This window comes from Uloborus diversus, chromosome 7, assembly GCF_026930045.1.
Source record: "Uloborus diversus isolate 005 chromosome 7, Udiv.v.3.1, whole genome shotgun sequence".
NCBI classification, from domain to species: domain Eukaryota; kingdom Metazoa; phylum Arthropoda; class Arachnida; order Araneae; family Uloboridae; genus Uloborus; species Uloborus diversus.
This window is the reverse complement of record NC_072737.1, coordinates 157,144,956-157,156,830: the sequence shown is the minus strand read 5'-3', so window position 1 is coordinate 157,156,830 and position 11,875 is coordinate 157,144,956. Positions and strand designations below refer to the sequence as shown.

At 33.3% G+C, this 11,875-nt stretch overlaps 1 protein-coding gene across 1 annotated transcript in view; it reads right to left on the bottom strand.

Moving 5' to 3' along the window:
- Positions 1–7,232: 7,232 nt before the first annotated feature.
- The window catches only part of LOC129225774 (T-box transcription factor TBX20-like), a 148,062-nt gene continuing 143,419 nt past the window's right edge, over positions 7,233–11,875 (bottom strand). Inside the window, exon 5 of the mRNA XM_054860281.1 lies at positions 7,233–7,313. Coding sequence (XP_054716256.1) covers positions 7,233–7,313 — 81 coding nt within the window. The remainder of the gene's footprint in view (positions 7,314–11,875) is intronic.

Below are 11,875 nucleotides of genomic sequence, written 5' to 3'. Positions count from 1 at the left end.
AATTATTCGGGATTTAATGTTCAACCTTTAATAACAGCGTTAGCACTCAAGATATCATGCAATTGTCTGATCTTCTTAATATTGCTCAAATTTGAGGTATATTCATCCTTTCGTCTAATACTATGTATCAAGAGATCATGCAATTTCAATTAATTACAATAAATTTCCGTGCTCAATATTTTATCCCACGTCTTATATATATATGGTCATTATCCCCGACAGAAGCAACTTGGAGAATTAGCTAAAGACGATTCGATTTAACAATGGAAGCACTTGCTCAATCACACTACTAATTTATTCTCGCAGCGAAATCTATCCATATATATATGTGCCCCAGTTCGCTCATTACCATTCGCGGGAAATAGCCCACCCCATTTGGAACAAAGCCTTCCCGCTTAAAAGGGTCGTTCTCTTAATGGCTGTGAATATGCACTTGATTATGTACTTGTTCAGCTTAGACAAATTAACAGAGAGTTTGCGTTATAATGACCTACAAGGACATATTTTTAAAGTAGAGTTTGAAAGCACCCCTTTGCCTATTATCTTTGGACGAAATTAAAATGTTTCCATGCAATTATTATGGGTAATAAAATGTGCCACATAATTAGGAAATATAGGCATTATAAAGTGTTCAAATTTGAATTAAAGCTTACAATTGTTTGAAAATGAAAATTCGCTTCTTTACTAATAATAAAGCTGAAAGTCTCTCTGTCTGTCAGGATCTCTGTGACGCGCATAGCGCCTAGACCGTTCGGTCGATTTTCATGAAATTCGGCACAGAATTAGTTTGTAGCATGGGAGTGTGCACCTCGAAACGATTTTTCGAAAATTCGATGTAGTTCCTTTTCTATTCCAATTTTGAGAACAAAAATATCATAAGATGGTCGAGTAAATTACGAAATTATCATAACGTGGAACAGTAACATGGGAACAAGCCAATTGGTGAGAAAATTCACCATACATTATTTGTAAATATGCAGGCGAACCAAAAGACCTTTTGATTTTCTATTACGGGAAAGTCGTGTGGGTACCACTAGTCTTTACTAATAATAAAGCAGTAAGTCTCTCTGTCCGGAGGATGTCTGGAGGATGTCTGTAGGATGTCCGTAGGATGTCTGTGACGCGCATAGCGCTTAAACCGTTCGGCCGATTTTCATGAAATTTGGCACAAAGTTAGTATGTAGCATGGGGGTGTGCACCTCGAAGCGATTTTTCGAAAATTCGATGTGGTTCTTTTTTTATTCCAATTTTAAGGAAAAAAGTATCATAAATTACGAAATTATCGTAACGTGGAACCGTAACATGGGCACAAGCCAATTGGCGAGATACGAAATGATCATAACGTGGAACCGTAATGTCGGTACAAGCCAACTGGCGAGAAAATTCACTATACATTATTTGTAAATATACAGGCGAACCAAAAGACCTTTTGATTTTTCTATTGCGGGCGAAGCCGTGCGGGTATCACTAGTTAATAATAAAGCTCAAAGTCTCTCTGTCTGGATGTCTGTAGGATGTCTGTGACGCGCATAGCGCCTAGACTGTTCGGTCGATTTTCATGGAATTTGGCACAGAATTAGTTTGTAGCATGGGAGTGTGCACCTCGAAACGATTTTTCGAAAATTCGATGTAGTTCCTTTTCTATTCCAATTTTGAGAACAAAAATATCATAAGATGGTCGAGTAAATTACGAAATTATCATAACGTGGAACAGTAACATGGGAACAAGCCAATTGGTGAGAAAATTCACCATACATTATTTGTAAATATGCAGGCGAACCAAAAGACCTTTTGATTTTCTATTACGGGAAAGTCGTGTGGGTACCACTAGTTAATAATAAAGCTCAAAGTCTCTCTGTCTGGATGTCTGTAGGATGTCTGTGACGCGCATAGCGCCTAGACTGTTCGGTCGATTTTCATGAAATTTGGCACAAAGTTAGTTTCTAGCATGGGGGTGGGCACCTCGAAGCGATTTTTCAAAAATTCGATTTTGTTCTTTTTCTATTTCAATTTTAAGAACACTTTCCGAAGCAAAATTATCGTAAGATGGACAAGTAAATTACGAAATTATCATGACATGGAATGGGAGAGCGAATGAACATAGCCATTTGGCGAGCAATTCGTCATCCATTATTTGTAAATATACAGGCGAACCGAATGACCTTTTAATTTTCAACTACGGGCAAAGCCGTGCGGGTACCACTAGTACTAAATAAAGGCTGACAAATTCACTCTTGATGCATAAAGTGTAGAAGTAAATTTATTTACTAGAACAAGATAACTTTGAAAAAATTATAAAAAAAAGTAGCAAAGTAATAAATGCGGAGAGAAGAAATACCTCTGTTGAAATGTAAAAAATAACAAAACAACGCTAAAATGCATTTTGTTAGAAAACTACAGACACTTGTTTCTTGGTTCAATGCAAATGAATGAGTTCACAGATGAAAAGACATCCGACACGACTCCTTTCTCAATGTAAAGAAGTGAGCTTTTTGATAAAAAGACGTCCGACAAAACTTCTTTCTCTATGCAAAGTGAGTTTATGGGTGAAAAGACATCCGACGAAACTCCTTTTCCAGTGCAAAGAAGTGAGCTGATTGATAAAAGACATCCGACATGATACATTTATCAATGTAAAGAAGAGAATGAGCTTTTTGATGAAAAGACGCCCGACAAAACTCCTTTTTCTGCATGCAAAAGAAGTAAGCTTGTGCGTGAAAAGATCCGACGAATTTCCTTTTTCAATGCAAAGAAATGAGCTTATTGATAAAAGACATCCGACTTCCGACACGACCCCTTTTTCAATGTGAAAAAGTGAGCTTTTTGATGAAAAGTCTGAAAAAACTCCTTTTCTATGCAAAGAAATGAGCTTATTTATAGAAAGACATTCAACAAAACTTTTTCAATCCAAGGAAGGGAGTTTATACAAATGAAAAGACATTTGACGAAAGCTGTTGTCAAATGTCTTTTCATCCATAAACTCTCTTCTAAACATTGAAAAAGGGGTTCATTATAACTCCGAAACACGTGTTAGCCGTTTCCTGCAAATTTGTGCATTTTACTTTAAATTGGGAAAGTTTTATCAACGAACATTAAAAAAAAAAAAAGATTTTTTTTTCAACCGAAAAGTTAGTAACGATTCGTTGAGGACACTCTATTTTTCGAAAATTCATATCGGCATCTGAATACAAGTGGACAAACTATATTATGAATATACACCCTCATATTTCTGAAGAAATTGCACTGAGAGAATAAGTTAACTGTTCTATAATGAACGTAAAATAAAGTACTATGTACTCGTATTATTTTCCCTACGGTTTAAAACATTTCAGCACTGTCTAAAAACTAACGGAAGCAATATACAACGTTTTACTCTTGCTTTGAAAGGTATGGAAAAGTCTACTCCTCCAATAATTATGCCTATGCACAATTAAAATTTGTAACCTATTACCAGCTGGTGCCCACCCCCCTAAGAGCAAGTGCGCACCCCTCCCTAAATATCGAGATGACCTTCCCACTCCTCCCCCAAATCAACAGCTCCCTCCCTCCCCCCAAAATGAGAGAAATGTCCCTCAAAACACCCCCCCCCCCTAAATATTTCAATGGCGCAGTCTGTGCCATGATCCCTCTAGGTGGGCACACTGCTATTACTTAAGTTCTTCGACTTCGTTTCAAATCATTTCGGTTTTCCACTCTTTGTGGAAATTGCTATTTTCGCCTTTTCTTTGCTCTTATTTTTTTGCGTCATTTTATTAATTATTAATTTATACACACACATATGACATATATATGTGTTACTTATTTTATAGATTTTTTTCCTTAAAAATTTTTTCGAAAATAATTTACGATATTTTTCTTTTTTGGTTAATTCAAAATATAGATAATCAATAACAACAATGCCAAACTTAAATGTAATAGCAAATAAAGAATAATTATTTCATAACAATAACTGTTCGTTTTATTTTGCTCTTTTTATTTACTTATTTATTTCCCCCATTCCGCAATTTTGCTTCTTAGCTCAAAAACATATGGTACTTTAACTTAATATTTATAAAACAGATGGCGCCACACGTATAACATGTGACATCATTTTAAAAAGTTAATTTTCACATATCCTGTTTTATAAACTATCCAAAGCGGCATCGTCTTTTAAGCCACGGGGAATCGTTTTGGAAACGATTCAGAAATAAAAATTAGACAACGGTTTCGGTTGAGCAGCCAAGAGTTGACAATGCATAAAATTACTTGCTTTTTACTAATATGGAAAAAGAAACGAATCGTGTTTTACACACATAAAAAGACAAAATTTATGCGTTCCATTTTTAATTAAGCCATTTTTGCGATGTTTAGATGCTAACGTTCTAACGATCAGTTACGTTGATGTTATGTAAGGGTTTTATGAAAAAAAAAAAAAAAAAGTTCTCAGCGGGAGCGGGAAAACGTGACGTAAAAATTTAAATCATAGTCGTTTTTCTGTCTTTCGTCTGCTGCGCTGAGAAAAAACAACCACGAAATTGTTGGTTCAAATAATGTCAACTGATGCAATACATTAGAGGTGGAAGGGAGCAATTGCAATTTATTGCACCTTTCTTAAAGTATTTATTTTCTAGATGCCTGAGAATTAACTAAAAAAACGCATTGTGGGTGGTTTTCAAAACAGGAAACTTTTTTAGAAAAACAAAGTCTTAAAATAATATTTTGAGTAAAATTTGTAGGGGAAAAAATAGAATTTGCTAAAAAAATGTCCTGTAAACTTTACTTTTTGCCAGATGGCAGTATTTAAATTTTCACTTATAAAAAAAGTAATAAGAATAATTTTTCATGAATCATTTATCATTGGCATGGGCAAGAATTCACGAGCGCCCATATGCGGGGTGGGAAGCAAGTGGGGGCTTAAGCCCCTCTTAGAAATTAGGACTTCCTTGCTTTTAGTACTTTTTTCTTTGCAAAAATGTAAATATATTTCTTCTCCGGCCATAAATGAATAAGTCATTGAAAATGTCGAATTTTAATAACTTTAAATCTGTACTGAAATTGGTAGCCATAGGCAAAATATCCTGCTAAACCAAGGGGAAAATATCTGAGTCCCCCTTAAAATTTTGCATATGGGCGCCTATGCAAGAATTCTATATTAATGAAAAAATTGGGACTTAATTGAGATTATAAACCACACTGTAATTACAACACAAAATTTCTTTTTGTGGCATTTACATATATACCACAGTTATATGCAAATCAGTAAAATATTTTTTTTTTAAATTTTTGTTAAAATTCCGCAAATTTTTCTATTTGGTAATTAATCCAAAATATCTGCTGTTTCCTGGAAGAAACTTGTTTTTTAAACTTTGTAAAGATGAAATATTTATTAATAACAAGCTGTTTAAGCATGTGTTTGCTTTAAAAATAAAATATGGGGGGGGGGGGGCAAACTTTAGTTCTTTTACTAAAATTATGATTTTATTTTTGAAAATGAATTTTTTGGATAAATATTTTTCAAAATTCATTCAAACACAGATGGACACTTTTTTGGTCTTAATTTGGTTTTAATACTTCACATATGTAGACATTGCAAAAGACATAGCTGCTGGGGACAACCATGCTAAAGTCATTTAAAACTTTTGTTCTTTTTTTAAAAAGTGTTTTTAATTGAAAAGTGAGTAATTTTTTTTGATTCAAATAAAGAATAATAGAAAATCAAACATTTCGTAAGTTTGAACAATTCTGGAAAACTAGCTAAATTGTTTTGAATGTTTAAGGATAAAAAATTCCCCCAAATTTTTAGAATCATCCATGTAAAATAACAACCCAAATCGAAAAAAGAAAATAATAATAAAATAACATTAAATAACATTTTTTTTAAATTTGAATTTCAATAAGCAAAATAATGTTTTTTCAAATCATTCAATCTGAAATTCAATTTATCAAGGAAGTTCTTAATGCTAAATGCTTAAATACTTCAATGCATGAATTTTTAAATGGCCTTTTTTTTAAAAACAAATGAGCTAATGAATAAATAAATGGATAAATAAAAATTAAAAAGTTAAACGAAGAAGATGAAAAGAGAGAGGGAGAGAGGGGGGGGGATCAGTAATTTAACTAAAACAAAACGACTGCTTGAGATAAGCATCAAATTTAAATTAACAGGGTTATTGCTGATAATTTTTGTAAATCCACTTTATATTCGAATTATCTGGACTAAGAATAATTTTTATTGTGATAAAAAAAAAACTCCTTTAACGCGAGAAGTATTGTAATATAAATTTAAGACTTTCAATTTAGTCTCAGAAATCTAGTTATGCGTTCTGAAAATGGTTCATCTTCCTTCAGCAGTTGTACGCAAATCGATAAATGGCTGCTGTCCATTTTATGTAGTGATAAATCAGTGCCGTATTCTGGTTCCTCCGAAAATTTTCAAAAGTATTCCAAAAAATGCTTTATATTATAATATTTTTGCTGAAAAAAATATCTCATTCCTATTTTATTGTTAATTTATTTTTTTAAATTTCATTTGAAAAAGGAAATTATTATTGAAGAATTGTAAAGACCCAGAGCTTTATCGACGGTATTTATTTGTGTTGTAATTATTGCAAACATCATTTCTTACAAAACAATTCAGCGTTTTCCTTCAAATTTTTAAATACCTGACGCAAAAGTATAGTAACTTTTCAATACACTGTTCTTCACAAATAATCAAAACTCATTATGAAATTATAGCAATACAGGATGCTCCAAAAGCAACTAAACATTTCCATACTGCTTTCTCTCATTTCAAGTGTTTGAAGAAATACCCTCCTTAGAAGAAAGAATAGCCATCGTTTCCTGGAAACTGGGTTGGAAAGCATATGGACAGGTGCGTCAGCTGTACTAGCAAAAATACGGAAAACAAACACAAATCTAACAAATCCACCCGATCTAACTCCCTTTGACTTCTTCATTTGGAGTTACATCGAATCTAGTATGTGCAAGGTTCAAGTCACAAGTCTGCATCAATTGTGTGCAAGGATTGTGGAAGCAGTTAACAGCATAACAGCTGATCAACTAAAGGATCGCGAAACGTTGGCATCTGTGCGTTGACATTCAGGGTTGACATACTTTAATTACTGAACTTAAGTCCTATGTACATATACGCTCCTTGTTCTACCTTTATTAAACATGATGGTCATGAAAATGAATCGTTATTTTTGGAACATATTGTGTAGCTCAAAACTGCAGAAATATCTTAGCAAATGAATTTACCTCTCTAAGTCTGTGAGTCTTGATGAATCACGGAATCCTTTGGCAAATGGGTTGCTATCGATTTTCAGCTTCGTAATCTAAGGAGAAAAAATATCCATGTAATGCTGTTACATTGTGAAACACATAAGAAAATTTCTATAATGAAGAATGTTGTCTTTTCTTAAATATCCGTATCAAGATGCCCATTCAAAATGACCAAAGATTATGTAATACTGCATTGTTGGAACTTTCTTTTTTCCCGGGGCGTTTTGTATCCCGGTAATGGGCCATTCCACGAAAAAGTCAACCCTTTGTCCCGCACGTGACGGTTCATATATTTCATTAAAAATTAATCATTTTAAAGGGTAATGACAGAAGTTTTTGCTCAAGAAACCACACATAAGTTTGTAATTTTTTCAGCAGAAAAAAACTGTTCATCAAAACTTTAGAGTATTATTTTTAATGAAATATACGTGGCGTCATGCGCGGGACAAATGAACCGTTTTCCGTGGAAAGGTCCCTCAACGAATACCAGTACAACGAAATTTCAGTTTCAACAAAAGGGATTTTTAGTCCTAATGTAATTGTTGCTATATTACTTGAATTCCATTACAACAAAATTCCCGTTACAGCGAACAAAATTTTCGCTACAAAACCAGCAGTAGCGGATTTTAGGGATGGAGCAGGAGGCCTGTGCCCCCCCCCCCCCAAAAGGATGGATGAATTCCACTATTTTATTTATTACTTCTTAATTGAACTTTCTTTTGCCTTTTTTTACGTAGTTAATTAAAAAGAACGCAAAACACACAGCATATTTTGAATAAAAGCATTTTTGTTTGCTAAAGAACTATTACTGGAGTCAGATGCCCAGAGTTGCAGAATACATTTAACTCACTGGTTTTGAATTCAAGGGACCGTGTTATCGCGATTCGTACACTAATTCTTCTTTGATGGAATCAATAATCAACACTTTTCAAAAAAATGTATAGGCCCACCTAAAAGAGCCATTTTGATGCAGGAACCTATTGGCGAAAAAGAAATAGATTTCTTTTTCTGCTTATAAAAAATGCAAAACGAACGAAATCATAATATGGTAGTTTCTTGGAAAACCCATGATTTTTAATGTAAACGACATCTAGTATCAATATGTTAGCTCAACTGTATCATGGCTTTAAGAACAAATCAGCAACTGTTTTGAAATTCACACAAAAATAGTTTCTGAATTCTTCAGTAAAACATATATGTTATGAAGTTATGATTTTCTTTATAAATTAATTTTAAAAACTCTAGTGAGGTATGGGTTTGTTTAATAACCTTGCCCTCTTTGTTATAATCATTATGACAATCTTCTTAAGTAAAGTCGCTCATTGTCTAGCATCTCGGTGGCATTATATTGGGTTTAATTGAATGTCTAGAAATGTTAAGGATGTTTTCCGTCCACATTCACAGTATATTAGTGCATAATATTCATGTACTTAGAAGAAGATTCATTGACCTGAATTAATCCTAAAAAAAATAATAAAAAACACGCATATTTAAAAATAAAGTCATATGAAACACCGAAGGCGGCGGGGGAAGGGGCATTCAATTTCCCGTGCCCCCTCCAAAATATTTTTCTGTATCCGCCCCTGACTACCAGATTCCTATTTGTGAGCGACCGATTATTACGCATTCGTTACTAATGAGCCCTTCAAAAACCAGAAGTTGGATCTACACTTAATTAGGACAAAAATATTTTTAAAAGTTGGTTTTAGCAGAATATTTAAAAATAAAGTAAATACAAAAATTATTAAACGCAATGAATGCAAATACATTAAAAAAGATTTTGCGTCATTTGCATTTTCATTTCACAATTTTAATTATTTTCAGACAAAGGTCATCTTAGGCAGGGGCGGCATTTCAGCATTTCGTTTGGGGGGTCAAGTTTCTTGAACATGAATTTCCTCAGAACGGTATAAAATACATATTGTTTTTCACAAGAACTGATAATTAACTGGCTTTAATGTTAAAAATAATTAGGTTTGTAAAGAACAATTAAAATTTTTGCGACCGAAGCTTTAAATTAATTTTGTTATAAGTTATATCACAAAATATCTCGGTACTAGTTTTTATTTTTTAGTAAAGTTTTAATCTGCTATTTTTGGAGTCAGGAAGAACAGAAAATTTTGTAACTATAGTTAATCAATATCCAATGACTTTATTGCCAGTATAGCTAAAGAGGAAGGTCTTGCTTTGCCTCATTCCGCTTCGAAGGCAATTCTCTAACCTCCTGAGACACGCAAGTCAAAATTGGTTGACGTTCAGTTCTCCTACAACTTTCTGGTTGAGTTTTTTACACCGATGAAGAGGCTCCATTTTTGTAGCCTTGAAATAGCTATATGCTGTATTTTCGTGTAAATTTGTGCTTTATTTACATCGGTTTTTCAATTTAATCACGGAAGTCATCTTTCAAATGACTGACCTGATTGAAACAGTCAAAAAACAATGGAAGCAAGAAAGTTATGTCAGAAAAGCACATTTCCTTTAGATTCCTCTCTTTAAAATAACCAAGAAAGCTTTTTAAATAGGCTAGTATTTATTTTGTGTCATTAAAAAGTATAATCACAATTCACAAAACAATTCATCTTCCCTCATGCTATTACTTATAAGTGTAATATTTTCTTTTTCGCTTTCTATAACCGACCTACATAATATTGAAGTTAAGACTAATAATAAATATATCTCATTAAATCCTGTCTCAATTTCTTGAGAAACTGAATTGATCAGTTTATTCAAAATATTGATTTAATATTTTGACTAAAACTTCATCTGGGTTTTGTCACCTCTTCCACATTGGCATACATTAAAAACTGTTACGAAAAAATCTGTCACAAAGTTCCACACCTGGTTCAAGTATGCATTAATGCGAAAATTACTAAGAGTTTCAATTGTCAATCCAAGAATTAAGATCAGCGAATTAAAATTTTTATGATAGAGTGTAGCATTTATCAAAAAAACGCTCCGCAGTATAAATAAAGTAAACAAAAAATTCAGACAAAGGCATACATATTAAAATGACATCAAATTTTTTATCAATGAAAAGGTCGCTTTCCAGTAATTCTTCTAGGGGGCTTTTATAACTCTTGAAGACCATCTTGTGTCACTCGGAGATTGTCAAATAAAGAGCCTCAAGATACATTTGTTGATGTGAAAGTATTTTTTGATGTGAGATGTTTTTCAAAAATAGCATATCTTTACAAAAAGTTCCCATGAAAGCATATGATACACCGAGTTGCTAAAATGTGTTTCTAGTACATGGCGTCAATGAACACTTACTAGCTGAACATTAAGTTATAATATGAGCACAAAAATTTATGTAAAATGACATGGAATTTACGCGTAAAAATTGCACAGACTCTACACTGTACGGGTATCTTATACAAGATGCTCCATCATAACATAGATTACTCAATTTTGAAATATTTAACCCATATGAAGCGATTACTTCCTTAGTTAAGGCGAACACTTATCCTCCATCAGTTTTTTCTGTTCTGAAAATTCAGGCAAATGATTTTCTAAGTTATCTAAATTGAATTTAACATTTTATATTATTCTTAGTGAAAAATTTGGGGGTGCAACCGCCCCCTCTTGCACCCCCTATTTGCCGCCCCTGATCTTAGGGGCTGTCCATAAATAATGTCACACTTTTTACAACAAATTTCACCCCTTCCTCCTGAGTCACAAAGTGTCACACTTCGTCGTACATCACCCCTTGTCCAGGGGAGGATACAGAATACAGTTTTAGGGAGGGGGTCACGCTGAAGAATGATTCCCCCCATAAACGATCTTAAAGTTTTGAGCACGAAAAATTTCTGTAAATGCTTAGACATTAATAAAGGGCATAAAATCGGCCAGAAATAAGGAATTTTTACCTTATAGCCCCCTATTAACGTTTATAAACGATACAAATTAGGTAATTTTTCAAGCAATTAAAAGAAGCAGTATATTTCAAATATTTATTTTCAAAAATAATTAATGAATTGAAAAATTACTGAAATGGTTTACATTTTATTCATAAAGTGTTTGAACATAATGGGGACGGATACTATTGTCGACGGTTTAGGGGGTCATGACTCCCATGACCCTCCCCTTGTATGCGCCACTGCCCTTGTCACATGTCAAGCTGTTTTTCCGAACCATATAGTTGTAAAACAGTGCTTGATGTCATTTCTTGTGTTTACTAACGGAATCCATTTGTACTCAACTTGGCAAGTTCAGACGTTTCAAACTCCGTCTTCGACTGTTAGGCCAGTGCCAATAATGTTTGAGACCAAAAAAATTTAGAACAGGATAAAACCAGTTCGAAAGGTAAGAAAATCTAATAACATTAATAGGAAAAATAAATTACGGGCGAGCTGAGTTCGGGAAGGGGGGTGTAGGGGGTTTAAGGGGGGGAAAACGGTTTATCACGATTTCCGGAAAAACTAAGAGTCCTATCGAAAAAAACTAAATTGCAAAGTTGTTAGCAATAAAAAGATCTACAACTTTTGCATTTGAACTTTTTTTCTATAACCTCAAAATATATGCGAAAAATTCAAAAAACCGACTTTTTGGTTTTTTATTTTTATCTCCCACAAAAAAATTTTTTCTTCACTAAATTTAATGAAAAGTTACCTTATTA